Consider the following 23,731-nt stretch of genomic DNA (forward strand, 5'->3'; position numbering starts at 1 on the left):
TTTCCCTAAATACAGATACACTGTTTCCCTAAATACAGATACACTGTCTCCCTAAATACAGATACACTGTCTCCCTAAATACAGATACACTGTCTCCCTAAATACAGATACACTGTTTCCCTAAATACAGATACACTGTCTCCCTAAATACAGATACACTGTCTCCCTAAATATGTACTGTAAATATAGAAAAATTGCAAAATTGTGAATAAAAAATCTAGAATTACAATTTTGATTCTAAAGCTTTATGGACGACTGTGTGGGCAGCTGATATTTATGCTAATATGATGATGGGCCTATTTTTATGTAGAGGCCTGGACAGGGCTATCTCTTCCATTGGGCTTGTTGGGCAGTTGCCCGAGGGCCCAAAGCTTGTAGGGGCCTGCCAACCCACTCTCTGCAGCCACGTCCAGTTGGTAAATTTGTGATATTTTTATAAGCCGGCCGCCGACATACTGTAGTTCCAGTTTCACGTCATCCGTCAGCTTCAGACCAGTCAGACAGAGTCTCTCTGAATGTGAGAGATGACTAGTGACTGGTTGATGCACGAGCAGCAGCAGCTCCGCCCAGGCCAGGTAATTTGGGCATTGTCTTGCCTTGAGAGCTGCTGCTGGCTGGTGCAGTGTGTGCCGCTCAGCCGCTGCCACGTAGACTCAAGTCCCAGACCCGGAGGACCTGTCCCGCCGGTCTCAGCCTCCTCAGGAGACTCCTTTGACAGCCTGAGCCACTGACTCTGTCCCGGCGACTCCCGACCTGGCCACAGGTGCACCCACCCGCACCGCAAAGGTAAGGGCTTCACTGTGGCTGAGCTGTGCAGCATAAATCAAATGACTGCGCAATCCTAGGCTATAATTATAACCCAACAAAATCTCATCTGCAATAATATCATATCATACTATGATATGGTATAAGCCTGTTGGTAAGCCTGATGGGCATGTAAGGGGCATGATGAGACGATATCAGATGAGCATGAGTGGGAGGTCTGATGGGCATGCAGGATGGTTTAATTTTATTGACCATTTAAATTTTTTATTCGTGAATGGGTAAGGGCCGCAGTGCTTTGCTTTGCCCAGGGCCCACACTGCTGTTAAGAAAGGCCTGGAGCTGTAGCTCCATCTGTCCTATTGTTACTCTGGCCCTGCATATGATCTATGACACTACTACACAAAGACTGAAATAAATATACATTAATTTCCAGAAGTAAAAGACACAAAACATCCCTTTGGAATATAACAATTACATAGGGCCTAATTTACTACTTTATGCTAATGCAAGATTATGTGCAGCTAATTTGAGAATCCGTACATCTGCAAACAAGAAGCCAGGCCAACCACTGATTTTAGGCCAACCCCCGCAATCCTCATCATTAGTATTGGCACTTGCAACAAGCCCCATGCTATGTGCAACAGATCCATCTGACAAAGGCTTCCATTGTCGATACGCACAAATTGCATGGAGCTTTAGCTACACTCCAATGACATTCTCATGAGACAGATCTCTTGCATGTTTTTGCCCAGTTGCCATCGTGTTTCAGCCCATTTCAAGCAAAGTGAGATCTGGTAGAGGTCCATCTGAGTCAGAATCAATCATAGGTACGCAAAATGCATAAACTCAGTTGCACATGCACGGTATGGAGAAAATCACTATTTGCGTCCACAAGGAGAGATAGTCTCACTCAGAATCAGGCCCATATATTTTTCTTTTCTTCCAATGTAATACAGACATTATCTGTCCAAGCCCCTTCATCTAACTAATGGATGCAAAACTAGAAGTGACAGTAAATTATTACTAACATTTATCAAACTGTAAAGGAAGTGTGATAATTAATTGATACTGTGCAGTGGTTGGCCATCTGTTTTTTTTAAACATATTCTACATTATGCTTACATCATTGGTCTTTGTTCCTGGTCCACATGGAGTACAAGTTTCCACACCAAATGGTAAGTTTGATTGCAGGTAAGTATTCACCGGGCATGAAGTGCAACTGTTTGTGTTCTTGCCAATGTAATGTCCAGGAGGGCAGGAGACACATTGAGAATCTGTGCCTATGGCACATGGCTGGCACCATGATGCTACCCCTTCCTTAGTATTGGTAACATTAATTGAATATATTTTTGCCATATCTCCTGTGTATTTGCGACCCTGGATAAGAAAAGAAAGAAGCCAATATAACAGAATTTAAATTAACATATTTAATCCCATACTACAAACTCCATATACAGGACTACATAAACATATATTTTGTTCACATATTTCACATTTAATTTTTATATTATGGAATCAAAATAGTATTTTTACAGGTGATGAAAATAAAATACTCCATATCAATTAAGATAAACAAATCTTATGCCTACTTAATTATTTATATCCTTTGTTAAAATATTTGTTAAAAGGACACTTAAGGTGGGTCCACACTAGACGATGTGCAAATGATGCGATGTCTTGAACGATTTCCCTTAAATGCTTCCTGGTACTCCAGGACACGATACGGTGCTTAAAAGTGTCTGATCTGACCAACGATCTATCGTGTGTCGTTAACGATTTCCATATCGCTAGATCGTGCATGATATATCGTTAGCTTACCAAACACCTGACTATTATCTTGAAGATTTCTGCAAAGTTTAAATAATGGGTAGGAGTAGCTAGGGAATATATAAAGCAACGCGCCATTTTAGGTCTGTGCACTTTTGCTCTGTGACTAGTGAGGCTTGGTGTATACCTGCTGAACGCTGTACATTACTATTGTGCACTACTTTGTTTTGCCTGGCTCAACAAAGTACTTCTATGCAACATTCTATCCTGCATTCTGTGGTGATGGATTCCTATCGCTATAGAGTTCTGCTCGCCTATGCTAAGGTGGTGAAGGAGAGGCCCCAGCAAAGGAGGAGCATGCTGGACAAAGGAGTGGCTGCGGAAGAGGGATACTCGCTCTCACATGTCACTGCTGCTAGAAATTCTGGAGAACAATCCGGATGACTACTGCAACTTCCTGCACATGGATGACGACACCTTCCAGGAGTTGCTGCTTCTGGTGACTCCCTACATCCAGAGGCAGGATACTAAGCTGCAGAGGGCCATCCCTGCCGAGGAAAGGCTGGTGGCTACCCTGAGGTACCTTGCTACAGGAAGGTCCCTGGCTGACCTGAAATTTAGGTCCCTCATCTCCCCTCAAGCTTTGGGAATCTTCATCCCAGAGACTTACAAAACTTTTGTGCTGCAGGTCCAGTTTTGTAAGGTAAGAAAAAACACACTACACATTTATTTCTTTTGAAAGAAATAAACATTTATTAAGAAACTTTTTTTTTTAAATGTAGAAAATTAAAACACTTTTTAAAACAGTTAAATATTTGTTGTCAACATGGCTGCATATAATCGAATTGTCTTTATTACAAGAATATACAATTTGCTTCCAAACATAGAACAAACAACTTTGAAAATGCATATGTTTTGCAATTTATATGCGTATATAATGTAAAATTCAATTATCAACAAGTTTTATAAGTTCCAATAGCTATGCTGCTCTATGATATATGGTGGGTCTGACACGGATTTGAATAGGTCAAGAAACATGTGTCGTAAGTGCAAATTGTGGCCACGGCATCCAATAATCTTCCCTTACGACATGTGTTAAGTGACCGTGTTCAATCGGTGTCAGAAGCACCATATAGCAGAGAGTGGATATCGGGAAAAATAAAACTTGTTGATAATTAAGAAACAGCAATAAAAATTTTTAGAATAAATTATCCATTTATGAAATATGATATGCGTAAACAGTAGTAAAAGTGAATTATCAACAAGTTGTATCAGTCCCAATGTGTTTAGTGACCGGGTTCAATCAGTGTCAGAAGCACCATATTGCAGAGAGTAGATATTGGGAAAAATAAAACTTGTTGTTAATTAGGAAACAACAGCAATAACATTTTTTAGAATAAATTATCCATTTATGGAATATGATATGCGTAAACAGTAGTTAAAAGTGAATTATCAACAAGTTGTATCAGTCCCAATGTGTTTAGTGACCGTGTTCAATCAGCTATGAAGCACCATATAGCATAGAGAAAGATAAAACTTGTTCATAATTGGGCAACAATAGCAATAAAAATGTTATAAATTGTAAAAACCTGGAGTCTCCTCCTCGGATTCCAATAGGGCAGTTCAAATTGCATGTGATGAGGTCGACTGGTAAGTAGTTGGGGGAGTAGGATGTGATGGAGCCATCACAGAGTCGGGATGGCAGGGCTGGTGGGTAAGGATTATGGTCAGCAATGTAGGTGTGGGGAGACAAATAATTTTGCCCCGGATGACCAGGTCATACAGCAGACACTCAAATTCAATTTGAACCTCAGGCCTCATCTGCCTCATGGAACTGTTAATATGTGTAGCAAGGAGGTCGAAGTGGTTGGGGGGCTTTTTTAAGAACTCTTCTGCCTGTCTCAAGAAGTCATCTGAGGACTGTGAAGTCTGCGGGTGCTTCCTACCATGCCAACGCCTTATTTCTTCTTCAGGGTCCATAGGGATCCACAGGGATACCATGGGGTAATGTGGTTGGGGAGATCCTGGCACCAAATAGTTAAAGCTTTCAGCTCCCAGGATGCTTCTGGTCCTCCTCCATACATACCCCAGCCACAGGCCTTCAGTTGTTCATTTGGTGCGACAGGATTCAGATGCACTTTTGTAACAAGAGACTGCTCAGACAGTCCTAAGCTTTTATTGTATGTTTTATTTTATTTTCTATGTTTTTGGGTTGGCAGTACTGCGCGTCAGAATTAAGACGCATATACTGTGACTGCATCTTCCTCCACCGGGCCGCAACATCAGTAACTGGGCTGGTGATTTCGGCGGGTCTCGGCTGAGCTTGCTAGCAGCGATGCTGGGAGGCGAACTGCAACTGGACACACAGAGATGTCAGGTAAGGTGACTGCTCGCTTACGAGGAATCGTGCGTGGCAGTGTTTGCTTCCAGCATAGGAGACGCACCGGAAGCTGCTGCAGTCAGGGCCCGGACATCCGCATCCTCACTAGACCACCTCACTTATCGTCTGACGCCGGGGATCAGCAGCAGATGCTTCTGCTGCCACGAGGCCAGCGTACCCGGCCGGTTGATGCAGCTCAGGGGAGGTAGACGCTCCCCAGGAAGCTCCTCCCCCAACCCAGATGCAGTCCCTTCAAAGGTTTTCGCGCATCTGGGTCGCTCCTCCTGCATGCCTCGTGTATATGACATGCTCACAGTCCACTATCGATGTGCAGCTGCAGCTGATGGTCTTAGGAGGTTTTGGGTCAGTTTCCCTGTATACCTCTCCCATGGGCCAGGTATATAGTGCTCTATATTCTACCAAGCATTGTGTTTTTGAGTATTTGATTCAGTACTCAATGCAACTACATTTTGATGTGCATTGTATGTGACTGTTTGCTAACTGCTGTGATAATACTGCCTTTTATTGCTGACTGTCAGTTATAACTATCACTGTGATTCTCCTCATCCCTTTGTTGCAGGTGTGTGGGTTTTTTTCATTTATACTTCACATTTATTTGTTATTTGTGAAGGTTATCACATTACATTGCATTGTTACCTTAATAATTGATATGTCAAACATTAAAGGGAATCAGGGGCGAGGCCCCTATGGTTTAATGTAAAGCCTGTTTGGTGGGCTTGTCCTCTCAGGACTTTATAAAGGATGGTTTGTGTGCTCTCTGCTGTAAAGAACCACCTCACCAGTCCAGCATACCGGTCCATGTACAAGTCACCTTGGGTGTCCTCCTTGTCTTAGGTTATGAAGCAGTTTGTACAGCTACTCCCATACTGACTCCTTATATGGGTTATCCACAGCATACTATGTTTGTACCTCCTGTACATCCTTCCTGGATGCATGTTTATGCCCACTCAAGTCAGTGTATGGATTAGTCAGCGTGTGCAAGCAGACTGATAGTTACTAAGGCGCCTAAGCATAAGTTATCTTTTTATCATTCTGCTAAGCATATGGATTCAGATGCATCATCAGAGGAATCAGATGATGCAGAGGGTTCTTATCCAGGGTCTAACTCGGGCGAGGAGGACTATCTGTCCACAGTGGATGTTCCTTCTTTGGTGAGGGCGGTTAAATCAATTCTAGATATTCAGGATGATGAACCAGCCCCTAGTAAGAAGGTTCCAGTGTTTCAAAACCAGAAGATGGTAAAAGCTGAGTTTCCTAAATCTGAGCAGCTCACTGAGCTCATTGAAGAGGCATTGCGTAACCTGGATAAATGGTTTTATGTCAATAAAAGATTAACATCATTGTATCCTTTACCAGGTTTTGAATGAGAGGTAGCTCCTACTGTGGATGCTCATGTTACGCATTTAGTCAGAAATCTACACTGCCTATTCCGTCAGCATCTTCTCTTAAGGATTCGACAGATAGGAAGATTGAATCATGTATTAAGGCAATATTTTCTTCATCGGGAGCTGTTAACCGTCCAGCTTTGGCTGGAGCCTGGGTAGCCAAAGCTGTTGAAGAATGGATGGGAGCAGTGGAAGACTCTCTACCAAATGCTACCAGAGAACAGAGGATGTATATCTCCCACATACGGGAAGTGGCCTCTTATCTGGGAGGAGCTGCAGTAGATGCTGGAATGGAAGATGCTTCTAAACCATCAGCAGCTTCAGTAGTGGCACGCAGGTTCCTTTTGGTTAAGATCCTGGAAAGCTGATACAGGATCATAGAAGGCTCTGGAATCCTTACCTTTCCATGGAAATATACTTTTTGGAGCAGATAAGATAATAGCTACTCTGGCAGCTTCTAAGTCTGCCATCTACGGGTACAAACAAATCTAGGCAGTTTTCTCTTTGGTCCTCTTTGGTCCTTTTGTCATCAGGGATGAACAAAGGAACAGTTTTCCTCCAAACCGTCTAGTTTTTGCAGGACATCCAGGCAACAAACTAAGAGGTCTGGGACAGCCAGGTGTCCAGCTTCTAAGCCGGATGACAAACCCTTGGCCTCATGGGGCAGGCCTCCTCCTGGGGGATCCCAGGATGGGAGGCTGACTTATTCAGTTTGCGGATTTCTGGCATCAAACAACAACAGATGCCTGGGACTGAGAAGTGGTCTCTCAGGAGTATATCCACACTTTCCGGAGGCATCCTCCCCAGAAGTTTTTTGCACAATTCCTCCATCAGGGGCGGTCAGAGTGGCCCTTCAGGAGGCCATTCAGCTCTTGCTGCAGGCAGGGGTAACAACACCGGTTCCTGTGTTACAGCACATAATTATTCCAAATCATTTTTGGTTCAGAAACCAAATGGGTCTCATCGCCCTATTCTAAATCTAAGAACCTCAACAGGTTTATCCATGTACCCAAGTTCCGTACAGAAACTCTCCAGTCAATTATTTTGGCAATGGAACCTGGGGATTTTATGGTTTCCTTGGACATTCAGGATGCATATCTGCATTTTCCTATTATGCCATCCCACCAACAATTTCTATGGTTTGCTGTCCTACAGCAACATTACCAATTCCAGACACTGGACCTCATTCAGAGTCGGTCGTAAGCGGCAGCTCGGTCGTATGCATCCGATGTTTCCAAACCACATGCGCACGGTTAGTTGTGCGCATGTGCGTACGAGGCTTTGTGACCCAAAATGCTGTAGATTGTACGGCTTACGAGCAGGAAGTGGCTACCGAGAGTTGATTGACATGAAAGGCCGTTTGTGGTGTTGACAGGGGTGGTGGTCTGAAAACGCAGGCGCGCCTCAGCGTTTTGAGGGCATTTTAGGGGCATACATAAATTACCTGCTACAACCGACAGAAGCAGTAAAACGTCACTGTGCGAGCAGGTACGAGGCCTGGCTGATCGTCCAGCTTGAGGTTGGGTACGTGCTCTCGCAAGCCCCAGAGTATAATCGATACTATCGAATGTCATTGATGTTAGGATTGATGTTTCAATTTTGAGCCACACAATGCAAGCAGCTAATAATCGTTTGTTGAAGCTAATAACACTGCTAATTGGCTTGTAATTGAATCAGTTGCGTTTGCATTAGCGAATAATAAGAATAAATACATTTCATGGGGATGGCTTATTCTATGCGTTTTTTTGTTAATTTTTGGTGTAATTTGCATTATTATTCCAAAATCCGGGTTTAAAAGCTTTTTTATTAACAAACGCACTACCAGTAAAACATCAGCATGAACTAAATGACATTTGAACAATAAAGTTTTAAGACCAATTGAAAGGGAGGAAAAAAAGCCAACAACACTTTAGAACACTAAATACGTAATTGTCAACAAGCTATTAACAAGCTGATCGATAAGAGCATGGAAACATGACATGTGGGCATCAACACAACACAAGCGGCCGCAACCATCAGAGAAGAATTAACATACAGCGACTGACAACGATTGACTGCTATCACTCGCTAGCTAGAGGAGGTGCATTGTTCACGCATGGGCGTCACTTTGGTTGCGACCAACCGGCCGTGCGATTGCTTTTTCAGTTTCTCGTTCATTAGGCGTACGACCGAGCGGCCGCTTACGACCGACTCTGAATGAGGTCCACTGTCCTTTGGCCTATCAATAGCCCCTCAGGTATTTACCAAGATAATGGCAGTCATGACTGCCTATCTCAGGCGTCAGGGAGTCCGAATACTACATATCTGGATGACCTTCTGATATTGGTGCAAACTCCTGTTGTTTTACAACACCATCTTCAGCTGACCATAGCCTGCCTACAGAAGCAAGGCTGAATAATCAGTTGGAAGAAATCCTTTCTTTCTCCAACACAGCAGAAAGAATATTTCTACCAGAGGACAATTGAGAGTACGCAAACTGCTACACATGCGAAAGGTATGCATCCTATCAGCGATGCAGGTGTTGGGATCAATGGTATCCACCTTCGACATCGTGGGATATGCTCAGTTTCATTCCAGGCCCAAATTGATTCTCTCCAGGTGGAAAGGACAGTATCATCTAATAAAGTCCCAGAGGATCCTTCTCACTCCAGAGGTTTGTCTCTCCCTCCTGTGGTGGCTAAGAAAGGATAATCTGTACAAAGGACGCCCATTCTGGATTCCAAATTGGCTGCTTCTCACCACAGACTCAGTCTTCATGGATGGGGGGCAGTGACGGGTCATTACATATTTCAGGGGAAATGGATAACTCAGAAAAGTCATCTTCCAATAAATATTCTGGAACTGTGAGCAGTATACAAAGCACTGATCATGGCACAGGACCTGCTTCAGGGCAGGCCGGTAAAGTTCCAGTCCGACAATGCTACTGTAGTGGCCTATCTCAATCATCAGGGAGGCACACAAAGTCATGCAGCAATAAAGGAAGTGACAAAGGTTCTGATTTGGACAACATCATCTTCCAGCAATCTCTGCAATATTCATACCGGGAGTCCTCAACTGGGAAACAGACTTCCTAAGTCGTCAGGACATACACGCCAGAGAGTGGCATTTCCATCCGGGAGTGTTTCAGCTCTTGGTGAACAAATGGGGTCTCCCAGACCAAGATCTTATGGCATCACATCACAACCACATGGTCCCCAGGTACGAGTCCAGGTCCAGAGACCCATCATCAGCATTCGTGTATGCAGTGGCAGTAAGATGGGACTTTAAGCTGATGTATCTATTTCCTCCAATTTCCCTTCTCTCAAGAGTCCTCAGGAAATTCGAGCTTGAAGGTGGAACAATAATACTAGGCTCTGGCTTGGCCCAGACGTCATTGGTTCACCAACATACATAATCTATCCATAGACAGTCTGTATTCTCTTCCTCTATGGCAGGATCTGTTAACGCAGGGTCCCTGAGGGCATCCGGATTTACCTCATCTGGCTTTGATGGGGTGGCTTTTGAATCTTCCATCTTAGGAGCCAAAGGTTTCTCCAACTCTGTAATTCAAGCCTGCCTCTATCTACATCTATTACATGGTTTGGCATTATTTTGGTCAATGGTGTTCCCACAGGAAGTATGACCCTAAGGTGTTTAGGGTTTCCTGGATACTGGCTATTCTCCAGGCTGGTTTAGACCTTGGTCTCTGCCTGGTCACTTTGAGAGTGCAGATTTCTGCATTGTCATTCTGGTTCCAGAGAAAGATTGCTTCATTACCAGATGTTAGAATTTTTTTCAGGAAGTTCTGCAAGTTCAGCCTCCTTTTGTCCTATCGGTAGGACTGTGGGATCTATCTTTGGTCCTTAGGCGGCTACAAGCTCCCCCATTTGAACCTTTGGACTCTGTAGACTTGAAATGTTTGACAGCAAAGACACTTTTTCTACTCGCTATCTCTTCTGCATGCAGAGTCTACGATTTGGCAGCGCTCTCTTGTAGCTCCCCATTTTTGCTTTTTCACCAGGATAGAACTTTTCTTCGTACAGATAAGGTAGTGTCCTGTTTTCATGTAAATTAAGAAATTGTAGTTCCAGCTTTTCAGGCTCCAGACCTCTCTGTAGGTGATCCCTCCCTGGATGTAGTTCATGCTATCCATATATATATGGAGCATACAAACTCAGTTAGAAAATCAAATGCTCTTTTTGTATTGTATGGTTTTCACAAACAAGGATGGCCAGCTAATAAGCAGACCCTGGCTCGATGGTTACGTATGAGTAACTCTCAGGTGTATACACAAGCTGATCTCCCTGTCCCAAACATGGTGACAGCATATTCTACTTGGTCTGTATGGCCATCATGGGCTTTCAGTCGTGGTGCCTTTGCTGAACAATTGTGCAAGGCAGCCACATGGTCTTCTGTCCACACTTTTCTTAGGTTCTATGCCTTTGATACTTTTGCCTCTCTGGATGCTTCTTTTGGCCAATGAGTTCTCCTTTCTGCTCAGGAGCACCCCCCACCCTTAAGGGAACTGCTTTAGGACATCCCCATGGTATCCCTGTGGATCTCTATGGACCCTGAAGAAGAAAATTAGAATTGTGGTAGACTTACCTTGATAACTCCTTTTCGTCGAGGTCTATAGGGTCCACAGGGCACCCACCCTGATGCACCTGGCTGTGTGAGAGTGTTTCTGGTGTACAAATGTTCTTCCTTCTCCTCTTTTCTTCTCCTGCCTTGAGGCTTGTTTACAAAACTGAAAGCCTGTGGCTGAGGGTGAGGTATATATGGAGGAGGACCTGAGGCACCCTGAGAGCTGAAAACTTTAACTGTTTGGTGCCTGGATCTCTCCAACCACATTACCTCATGGTATCCCTGTGGACCCCTTGGACATCGAAGAAAAGGAGTTATCAAGGTAAGTCTACCATAATTAAAAAATTTGTGTTGTGCTGGTGGTTGGCATGGAGACAGTGATACTTCCCCCTCACTGTCCCCGATGAGGCTTAAATCAGGAGTCCCCGCCAACTTCAGTTCTTGGTGGGGTGTCTGTTAATAAAACAAACCCCTAAAATTCATATTTTATTAAATATTTTCATTTTTTTCTAGTTCCCTAATACCATGGAGGAGTGGAAATCCATCGCTAAGAAATTTTCCTAACTGCAGGGGGACCCATCAATGGACAATATATCCGCATAATCCCACCTGCCTGCTTCAGATCCTGCTATTAATGGGTACTTCAGTATCAGTCTCATGGTGGTGGTGAATGCCAATTATGAATTTCTGTTTGTGGATGTTGGCAAGAACAGGCGTGCTTCGGATGGTGGGTCCTTCAAACAGACGGCATTCTACGAGAGACTCCAAGATCCTAAACTTGGCAACTGTGTAGGAAATCAAGCACAGCCTAAACTTTGTCTTTGTGGCTGACGAGATTTTCACACTGCACGTGAATATCATGAAGCTATATCCGCATCTTCCACACCTCCATAAACCTGCGTGTGGACAAGATAGACTGGGTCGTCTTGGCATGCTGTGTCCTGCACAACTTTCTCAGGAGCAAAAGCACCCAACAAAGGATATCCGGTACAGCTATGTCCGAAGATCCAGACCAGCCTGAGGAGATTGTTCAGTTCTCATCTGTGGCAACACATGGACTGCAATACATGGGGACTGCATGGGCAAAACAGGTGAGGCCTATTTTAATGGACCGGGGCAGTGCCATGGCAGGATGGCAGTCTCAGATAAAGTGGAGTGGACATTTGGGGACAGTAAAAAACGTGAATTTCTAAAAAAAAAATAGCATGGTCTGTATGCACTGTGGGCCTGATTCAGACCCGCTCGTGAGCGCCAGTGCGCATGCACATGAGGGAGCCGTCACTATGGATCTCGCCACAAAGGGGGCGCGCTGTCGATGGTGAGAGACAGCACACCCCCTTTGGTGGGCGTGCTGGGGGCGTTGCTGCCCAGATGGAGGCGTTCCCATGGGAACGCCTACCGTCTGGGGGTGGCCCCACTGACATCACAAGTGATGTCAGTGGGAGTGCTCTCAGCTCTGATAGAGCCGAAAGCACTCCAGGGCTTGCAGCAACGAGACCCTACCACAAGGGTCTCGTTGCAAGCCCGATGGTCGCAATGGTCTTGACCATCGCGACCATCTTTTTGACCGCCAGGAGGCCGCTCTAAAATCAGGAAGGATGGCCTTGATTCAGAGCGAGCGCTCTGTCAGAATGTCCGGCTCTGAATCAGGGCCTGTGTCTTTACTTATCAAACCTGCCTCGGACGTCTCACCAACATCTTCGCAAGCCCCGGAGCAAGAGAGAAATTCTCTCGCTACAGGGCTCACTACAAATGGGGTGGCTGTCGATGTTGATCGACAGCTCACCCAGTTTTGTAGGCGCGGAGTGGGAGGCGCCGTTTGTGGGAGGCACCACTGACATCACCAGTTATGTCAGTGGAGAGCTTCCTGCTCTGCCCTGGGGGTGCCTAACCCTAACCCCCCCTTCCCCATGCCTAATCCTCCCGGGGAGGTGCCAAACCCTAAGTCCCACCCCAAGAGCCCATAACCTAACCCTCCCCACCCTTGGCTGTCCGCTTCCACCGCCCGGGTTACCTTTGTTTGGCATGCTGGGCATCGGGATCCCAGAGTAGGGCTAATGATAGGCGTCAGGATTTCAAGTGTATTTAAATACACTTTTTGGGGGTTCAGTAATCAATAAATTTAATTTTGTGGTCAGGGTTATATACACGATAGGGGCGGGCACACATTGGTGGTCAGTGGATCCCAATGTGTTTTTATATACAGTGGTGGTCAAGTGCGGGCACACATTGGTGGTCAGTGAACATGCTTTTATACACATTGGTGGTCAGGGTTATACAATTATAGAGGTAGGAACATATTGGTGGTCAGTGGATTATGCTTTTATACACAATGATGGTCAGGGGCTGGTACACATTGGTGGTCAGTGGACATGCTTTTATACACAGTGGTGGTCAGGGGCAGGCACACATTGGTGGTCAGTGGACATGCTTTTATACACAGTGGTGGTCAGGATTTGCAAGATAGGGGTAGGAACACATTGGTGGTCAGGGAATACATACATTGGGGTCAGCTGCACTTATCTATTTATTACCAAGTATAGAAAAATGCACGATCGGGTGTGCCAGCTGCTCCACCCACTTCACCTTATAACGCACGATGCTTCACAAAATGGAGATGGGACGTGTCCAGCGATACGTCGGTCAAGTGATGCAGCTCGGATGATAGATCGTTCGATAGATCGTTAGTGCCAAAACACAAATGGTCTGCCCAAAATAGTGTATGAGATTGGCAGATCTTGCCAGATCTGAAGATACGACGGACGACCCGCGGATATGCGCATAGGCATCGTTATCGTCAGTGGACACTCACAATTTGCAAATATAGTATTTTGCACAATTTTTTGTTCCAATGCTTCAAAATCGGGCAAATTATCATCTAGTGTGTACACACCTTTAGCTGAATTTTCTTTCAGCCATTGTTTGTGTATGTATTATTATTATTACTATTAATGACATTTATTTATATAGCACCAGCATATTCTGTTGCACTAAAATTGTTTATCTAATTTAGTATATCTAAAAAATGTGGTTTGAAAAATAGGTATCCAGTCAGAAGGTCAACAGTAACCATGTTGACATTCATAATGTCGACACCACAATGTCGACATGGTTCGAACTGTCGACAGGCATCATGTGGACATACTCAGAATTCCGACATGTTCACAATGTCAACATTTGAACTTTTGTTATGTGAAAAGTCCAGAGTGTGAAAATGCCAAGGCACTGCTGGGAGGTTAGGGTTAGGCACTAGGGGGAGGGTAACGATTAGGAATTGTGGGGAAAATACCAGAATGACGCTACTGAGACCGCCATTGAAACTGATCCTCAAATGACCACCCGGACCTGGAAGAAGACGCTGGAGCTGCCAGTACAAGGTAAGACATTGGCTAGACCACCAGGGATCATTTGTCAGCATATCATCCATGTATACATGATGAATGTCAACATCGTCACATGCTGCAAGTCGACAGTTTGACCATGCCAACATTCTCTTATCAATATAATATCACATGATAACTGTCTACTAATCATACAAACTTCAAATGGATACCACCAGGGCCGTAGCTAGGGTAGTGCGGCCGGTGCCATGGCACGGGGCACCACAGGTCAGGGGGCGCTGTTTGGGACTGTCAAATCTCTGTTTATTAACATTCTTGCTTGTAGCTTCCTCTTATTTCATCCCTGACATCTCCTGGCCTTTCCTATCTCTTCCCTGGCCCTTCCCCATGAGTCCATGGCCCTTTTTTGGGTGCATTATGTCCCTTTGAAAAATGAGGGGGGCGCCAATGCTCTTTCTGGCACAGGGCACCAAAATGCCTAGTTACGGCTCTGGATACCACACTCTCAAATATTTTGTTTCAACATATCTTTAATTAGAAAAACCTTATTAGTGTGTATGCCTGCTACTTTTATTTGTTACTGTTGCTTATCAAATATTTTAGTGTCTTAGAACATTGAGGAGAGGCTGAAATCCATAAAATTGTGCTGATAATAAGAGAGCTAATTAAGCTGATTCCCCATTTTGCTGTAACTAATCCTAGGTCCACCAAAAAAAAAGCAGCTAAAAAATATTAATTCAAACCAAAAGTATAGGGGCGGATTGCGCCACCGGGAAAGCTCCCGCTGGGCCGGTCCCATGTCCCCCTATGCCGGGTCGGCTCACACTGCCTACCCGGCTGCATTGCGCCGTAGCTTCCGCAATTGAAGCTCAGCTCCGATTGGGCAGCTGTGAGAAGCCCTGCTTCCCCATAGTAAAATGGCCGCGGGAGGGCTGCAGCGCATGCCCAGCCGCCGCAGCTCCTCCCATGAGCCTTTGAGGAGCTTGTGAGTCCCAACTCACAGCTCCGCCCCCAGCCAAGTCCGGAGGACTCCAGCAACCAGGGCCGGATTAAGGGGGGCAACAGGGGCGGTCGCCCCTGGGCCCCCACACACGGAGGGGCCCCAACTAGCAGCGGTGCGCTGTCTGAGCCCGCCGCTAGTGTCCCCTCCGCTAGTGTAGTGTAGACCGCACAGTGAGCGTGGCCACACTACACAGTGACATACACACAGCCGCCGCCGGCAGCTGTGTGTATGTTACAGCAGCCAATGAGAGTCACACAGACTCTCATTGGCTGCTTCGTCAACTGAGGGAGCCGGCTGGAGCTCACTCATGAGCTCCGCCTTCCGGCTCCCCCCCGCAGCTGGTGATGATGGGAGAGACGTCATGACACTGATGTCTCTCCCATCTGTGCAACAGAAGAGCCGGGACTCGCGTCAGGAGCGGGGATTCAGGTAAGGTTTTTTTTTGTGTGCATGTGGGGCAGCACTATCACTGCATAGGGGGGATCGCTACAGGTGTCCCTGTATAGGGAGGCCACTTCATGTGTGCTACTAGGGACAATGCATAGGGGGGGGCTACTACTGGGGGCACTGTATACCGGGGGACTGCTACTGGGGGCAGAGCATGGAAGACTACTAGTGAGGGCACTGTATAGGAGGGACTACTACTGGGGCAGAGCATGGGGGGAATACTACTGGGGGCACTGTATAGGGGAGGACTACTACTGGGGGCAGAGCATGGGGGGACTACTACTGGGGGCACTGTATAGGGGGGACTACTACTGGGGGCACTGTATAGGGGACTACTACTACTGGGGGCAATGCCTTCGGGAGAAGACTACTGGGGGCACTATATAAAGGACACTGCATAGGGGAGATTACTACTGGGGGCACTGTATAGGGGTGGACTACTACTGGAGGCAATGCATAGGGGGGACTACTACTGAGGGCAATGCATAGGGGGGATAACTACTGTGGGCATTATATAAGGGGCACTGCATAGGGAAGACCAATACTGGGGGCACTGCATAAGGGGCACTACTACAGGGGGCACTGCATAGGGAGGACTACTACAGGGGGCACTGCATAGGGAGGACTACTACAGAGGGCACTGCATAGGGAGGACTACTACAGAGGGCACTACATAAGGAGCACTGCATAGGGGGGACCATTAGTGGGGACATTGCATAAGGGGCACTTCTACAGTGGGCATTGCAAGAGGGGCATTAAGGTGAATAGAATGAAAAAAAATCCTAGGGTGACGAGTAACGGTGGTATATAGGGGACCCCACAATTTTGTTGCCCCCACAAACCTTAATCCGGCCCTGCCAGCAACTCAGGCTTTCATGCACAGACTGATGCACAACCGGTAAGGGGCCAGGGCAGGAGGGTGGCTGTGGCTGGCATTGGCTTTTAAGTGTGTCACACATCTTATTTTATATTATGGCTATGGGCTGCATACTGTTTGTATTATAAATACTGCAGGGGTCCTATGTGTTTGCTAATTATATAAAACATCATGCATTTATGTAGGCTGCACTTGCACATGTAATTATTTAGGGTACATGTGCATGTCACCTAAACAATTACTACATGTGCAAGTGGAACTTAAGTGCCACTGCCAACATATTTTATATAAGTAACAAACACATAGGACACAGGGGCAAATGCAGGAACTTTAAGGAGGGGTTTCCATACACTTACTCAAAGCATAAATACATTAGACATACATACATACACACACATGAGCATACTTACTCAGAGCATACTGACATTATACATACACACACATGAGCACATTTACTCAGACCATACATACATACATACATTATACTGTACATACATACACACACATAAACACACTTACTCAGAGCATACATTCGATACATACATACATTATACATACATACATACACACACATGAGCACACTTACTCAGACCATACATACATACATTATACATACACATGAGCACACTTACTCAGACCATACATACATTATATATACATACATACATTATACATGCATACACACACATGGGCACACTTACTCAGAGCATACATACATTATACATACATACACACATGAGAACAGATACTCAGACCAAACATACATACATTATACAAACACACACACATGAGTACACTTACTCAGAACATACATACATTATACATACATACACACACATGAGCACACTTACTCAGAGCCTACATACATATATTATACATACAAACATTATACATACACACACATGAGCACACTTACTCAGACCATACATACATACATTATACATACATACACACACGAGCACACTTACTCAGAGCATACATACATTATACATACATACACACACATGAGCACAGTTACTCAGACCAAACATACATACATTATACATACATACATACACACACACATGAGTACACTTACTCAGAGCATACATACATTATACATACACTCACATGAGCACACTTACTCAGAGCATACGTACATTATACATACACACACATGGGCACACTTACACAGAGCATACATACACACACACACATGAGCACACTTACTCAGAGCATACATACATACACATGAGCACACTTACTCAGAGCATACGTACATTATACATACACACACACACTAGGGGTGTGCACCGGCCACTTTTCGTGTTTTGTGTTTTGGTTTTGGATCTGGATCTTTCTTCGTGTTTTGGATCTGGATTGGTTTTGCCAAAACCACCCTTCCGTGTTTTGGGTTCTGGGTTTTGTGTTTTGGATCTGTATTTTTTTGAAAAAAAGCATAAAAACAGCTAAAATCACAGAATTTGTAGGTTTTTCTGCTCCTATGCTATTATTAACCTCAATAACCTTAATTTCCACTCATTTCCAGTCTATTCTGAACACCTCACAATAGTGTTTTTATGTCCAAAAGGTTGCACCGAGGTAGCTGGATGACTATGGTAAGCGACACGAGTGGGCGGCACAAACACGTGACCCATCTAGGCGTGATACTGCAGTGGCAGACAGGATGGCAGTTTGAAAAACTAGGCCCCAAACTGTACATAATGCAAAGAAAAAAAAGAGGTGCAAGATGGAATTGTCCTTGGGCCCTCCCACCCACTCTTATGTTGTATAAACAGGACATGCACACTTTAACAAATCAATCACTTCAGCGCCAGGGTCTGCCACACAACTGTGGCTGAAATGATTGGTTCGTTTGGGCCCCCACAAAACAAGCTGGCAATTAATGTGTCCCTGCACAAACTGGCTCTACGGAGGCAAGATGTCATCCTCATCCTCCTCATCCACCGATTCCTCACCCTCTTCAGTGTGTACATCCTCATCCTCACAAAGTATTAACTCGTCCCACTTGAATCCACCACCACAGGTCCCTCTGTACGTTTGGGAGGCTGGTCTCCCTGGAAGAGCTGATAATTCATTTTGATGAGCATCATCTTCTCCACATTCTGTGGAAGCAACCTCCTACGCCTTTCGCTGACAAGGTTCCCGGCTGCACTAAACACTCTTTCGGAGTACACACTGGAGGGGGGGCAACTCAGGTAAAATAGAGCCAGTTTGTACAGGGGCCTCCAAATTGACTCTTTTTCCTGACTGTACAGGTATGGACTGTCTGACATGCCTACTTGGATGCTGTCACCGATGTAATCCTCCACCATTCTGTCAATGGTGACAGTATCATATGCAGTGACAGTAGACATGTCAGAAATTGTTGCTAAGTCCTTCAGTCCGGACCAGATGTCCAAACTTGGTCCTGCCTGGCAGCCCCAGTTGCGGGAGAAAATGAAGAAGGAGCTGTTGACGTGTCACGTTCCGCTTCAGCTGACAGTGTGTTCACCAGCAGGTCTTTGCACCTCTGCAGGCTTGTGTCAGCCGGAAAGAGAGACACCACATAGGCTTTAAACCTAGGATCGAGCACGGTGGCCAAAATGTAGTGGTCTGATTTCAACAGATTGACCACCCTGGAATCCTGGCAAAGCGAATGAAGGGCTTCATCCACAAGTCCCACATGCCGAGCGGAATCGCTCCATCTTAGCTCCTCCTTCACTTTCTCCAGCTGCTTCTGCAAAAGCCTGATGAGGGGAATGACCTGACTCAAGCTGGCAGTGTCTGAACTGACTTCACGTGTGGCAAGTTCGAAGGGCTGGAGAACCTTGCACAACACGGAAATCATTCTCCACTGTGCTTGAGTCAGGTGCATACCCCCTCCTTTGCCTATGTCATAGGTGGATGTATAGGCTTGAATGGCCTTTTGCTGCTCCTCCATCCTCTGAAGCATATAGAGGGTTGAGTTCCACCGCGTCACAACCTCTTGCTTCAGGTGATGGCGGGGCAGGTTCAAGAGTGTTTGCTGGCGCTCCAGTCTTCGGCACGCAGTCGCTGAATGGCGAAAGTGGCCAGAAATTTTTCGGGCCACCCAAAGCGTCTCCTGCACGCCCCTGTCGCTTTTCAGAAAATTCTGCACCACCAAGTTTATTGTGTGAGCAAAACATGGGACGTGCTGGAATTTGCCCAGATGTAATGCCCGCACAATATTGGTGGCGTTGTCAGATATCACAAATCCCCAGGAGAGTCTGAGGGAAATCATCGCCCAGTGGCTTACCCCACTTAGTTTCTCTAAGAGGTTGTCGGCGGTGTGCCTCTTACTGAAACCGGTGATACACAGCGTAGCCTGCCTCGGAACAAGCTGGCGTTTCTGAGATGCTGCGACTGGTGACGCTGCTGCTGTTGCTGCGTAAGGTGATACATCTACCCAGTGGGCTGTCACAGTCATATAGTCCTTAGTCTGCCCTGTTCCACTTGTCCACATGTCCGTGGTTAAGTGGACATTGGGTACAACCGCATTTTTCAGGACACTGAGGACACTTTTTCTGACGTTTCTGTACAGTCTCGGTATCGCCTGCCTAGTGAAGTGGAATATAGACGGGATTTGGAACCGGGGACACACTACCTCCAACAATTGTCTAAATGCCACTGCACTAATGGCGGATACCGGACGCACGTCTAACACCAACATAGCAGTCAAGGCCTCAGTTATACGTTTTGCTTCAGGATGACTGCTGTCGTACTTCATCCTCCTCGCTAAGGACTGTTGGAGGGTCAATTGTTTAGTAAAAGTAGTGGTGTTCCTACTTCCTCTCTGGGATGATGAACGACTCCCAGCAGCAGCAACAGCAGCAGCAGCGGCAGCAGTAGGCATAGCAATGCAGGATCCTCCGGAGGAATCCGGGATAGGAGAGTCAGTCATGCCAGTGACATGGCCTGCAGGACTACTTCCGATCCTGACTAAGGAGGAAATTGACGAGGAGGGAGTTGACTGTGTGGTTTGCAGGCGCTTGGATACAACAGGACAACGGGATTTAGGTGTCCCTGGACTGCTTACGGTCTTAGCCAAAGTTTCTGAACTTGACAGTAACTTATTATGAACGTGCTGCAGGTGCCGTATAAGGGAGGATGTTCCTAGGTGGTTAATGTCCCTACCCCTACTTATTTCACCTTTACATATGGCACATATGGCAAGACAGTTGTTGTCCGGATTTGGATAGAAATATTGCCAGACCAAAGAGGTGGAATGTTTGGTCTTCTGCCCAGGCATGACCGTGATGGGCTTTTTCATCCCACGGACAACAACTGTCTCCCCCGGAGCCTGATTTAAACAAACCACATCACCATCAGAATCCTCCTCGCCAACTTCCTCCTCAGCGCCAGCTACACCAGTATCCTCATCCTGTTGTACTTCAACAGTGACATCTTCAATTTGCATATCAGCAAGTGGACTGTGGGTGCTCCTTTCAGCACTTGCAGGGGGCGTGCAAATGGTGGAAAGAGCCACCTCTTCCCGTCCAGTGCTGGGAAGGTCAGGCATCGCAACCACCACCACACTTGGACTCTCCTTGGGGATTTGTGATATCTTCTTAGAAAGCACAGTTCTTCGCTGTGCTTTTGCCAGCTTAACTCTTTTGATTTTTTTAGTGGGAGGAGGGCTTCCATCGTCATGTGAAGCTGAACCACTAGTCATGAACATACTAGGGATCGACCTTAGCCGTTCCTTGCCACTCCGTGTCGTAAATGGCATATTGGCAAGTTTACGTTTCTCTTCAGCTGATTTAAATGTTTTTTTCAAGGTCATTTTCCTGAACTTTGTCATTTGGGATTGTATGTGCCCTCTATTATGACATTGGGCATCGCCCTTGGCAGACGACGTTGATGTCATGTTATCGTCTATGCCATGACTAGTGGCAGCAGCTTCAGCACTAGGAGGAAGTGGTTCTTGATCTTTCTCTATTTTATTTTTATCGGAGAAAGTTTGGTCCTCCATTTATGTTATATCGCTTTGATATATACGTGCGGCTAAACACAGAAAATATTTTTTTATTTTTGCTGGAGAGTAGTGCACTTTGTGGGTTACACCAGCCTTTAAGAAATGAGCCAGCTGGCTGTTTACTTATGGGACACAGGCGCACGCTTGGCGCTGCTCCTTTGTTGATGCACATGCGGCTACTGCGCACACAATTCACAAACACAGAAAATAGATATTTTTTTGGTTTGGAGTGTACTTTGGGGGTTACAGCACCCTTTAACGGTCAAGCCAGCCGGCCCTTTACTTATGACACAGGCGCACGCTTGGCACTACTTTGTTGATGCACGTGCGGCTACTGCACACACAATTCACAAACACAGAAAATAATAATTTTTTTGGTTTGGAGGACTGGAGTGTACTTTGGGGGTTACAGCACCCTTTAATGGTCAAGCCAGCCGGCCCTTTACTTATGACACAGGCGCACGCTTGGCACTACTTTGTTGATGCACGTGTGGCTACTGCGCACACAATTCACAAACACAGAAAATAATTTTTTTTTTGGTTTGGACTGGAGTGTACTTTGGGGGTTACAGCACCCTTTAATGGTCAAGCCTGCCGGCCCTTTACTTATGACACAGGCGCACGCTTGGCACTACTTTGTTGATGCACGTGCGGCTACTGCACTCACAATTCACAAACACAGAAAATAATTTTTTTTTTGGTTTGGACTGGAGTGTACTTTGGGGGTTACAGCACCCTTTAACGGTCAAGCCAGCCGGCCCTTTACTTATGACACAGGCGCACGCTTGGCACTACTTTGTTGATGCACGTGCGGCTACTGCGCACACAATTCACAAACACAGAAAATAATTTTTTTTTTGGTTTGGACTGGAGTGTACTTTGGGGGTTACAGCACCCTTTAACGGTCAAGCCTGCCGGCCCTTTACTTATGACACAGGCGCACGCTTGGCACTACTTTGTTGATGCACGTGCGGCTACTGCGCACACAATTCACAAACACAGAAAATCATTTTTTTTTTGGTTTGGACTGGAGTGTACTTTGGGGGTTACAGCACCCTTTAACGGTCAAGCCAGCCGGCCCTTTACTTATGACACAGGCGCACGCTTGGCACTACTTTGTTGATGCACGTGCAGCTACTGCGCACACAATTCACAAACACAGAAAATAATTATTTTTTTGGTTTGGACTGGAGTTTACTTTGGGGGTTACAGCACCCTTTAACGGTCAAGCCAACTGGCCCTTTACTTATGACACAGGCGCACGCTTGGCACTACTTTGTTGATGCACGTGCGGCTACTGCGCACACAATTCACAAACACAGAAAATAATTTTTTTTTTGGTTTGGACTGGAGTGTACTTTGGGGGTTACAGCACCCTTTAACAGTCAAGCCAGCCGGCCCTTTACTTATGACACAGGCGCACGCTTGGCACTACTTTGTTGATGCACGTAACAAACACATAGGACACCTGCAATATACATCATCCCATTACATGAATAGCTATCACATATAGAATAGGACCACATATATATATATATATATATATATATATATATATTGTGATATAGTCGGGGTAGATGGACACCTCCTTACACACAGCAGCCGGGAAACAACACGCTAGTCCAGGGTTTTTGTGCAAGCTGGTCGGAACCAGTTTTATTGTGCAATATAAACAACAACAAAAAAAAAACATACAAAATAAAAATAAACCCTAGCCCGTCTGGGCACTAGCTAGACAGATTATCCCTCTCTACAAGTGGCAGGGCCTACTGCCTTACCACAAACACAAACACTGCACTTTAAAATATCACAGTGTCTCTGAATAAACCTCAGTGTCTGTTCTCCCCAGGGTATGTGATACACTGAACCAAAACCTTAACACAGCTATATGAACCACTTGCAGGTGCAACTACTAATCAGCCTGCTCTTAGACTGAAAGGCCCAACACCTGAACTGGCCTGTGGATGGAGCCCTCCCTCTCGTCTCACACCCCCAGGACCCATTATCAAAGCCGACACTTTGTTTGGCATAACAGACTTTTCCTGGGGTTTTTTAAAACACATATGATAGGAATCTGGTACACACATAAATGCCATCCCAGACTTCTCCAGTGCTTCTATCACAATATATATACACAGGATTTATAGAGGGGGGTTTCCAAATGCTTGATTTTAGAGTGAGTGTTGTCAATCCATGAAAAGGGC

The 23,731-nt window shown here is 45.7% G+C and overlaps 1 protein-coding gene across 2 annotated transcripts in view; it reads right to left on the reverse strand.

Annotated features, from left to right (window-relative positions):
* The window catches only part of ELAPOR1 (endosome-lysosome associated apoptosis and autophagy regulator 1), a 529,163-nt gene that overhangs the window by 216,866 nt on the left and 288,566 nt on the right, over positions 1 to 23,731 (reverse strand). For both annotated transcript variants that reach the window (XM_088445747.1, XM_088445746.1), the window contains one exon: positions 1,888 to 2,142. In XM_088445747.1, the coding sequence (XP_088301873.1) occupies positions 1,888 to 2,142 (255 nt within the window). The remainder of the gene's footprint in view (positions 1 to 1,887; positions 2,143 to 23,731) is intronic.

Source organism: Taudactylus pleione, unplaced genomic scaffold (genome assembly GCF_031769625.1).
Source record: "Taudactylus pleione unplaced genomic scaffold, aTauple2 ptg000387l, whole genome shotgun sequence".
NCBI lineage: Eukaryota > Metazoa > Chordata > Amphibia > Anura > Myobatrachidae > Taudactylus > Taudactylus pleione.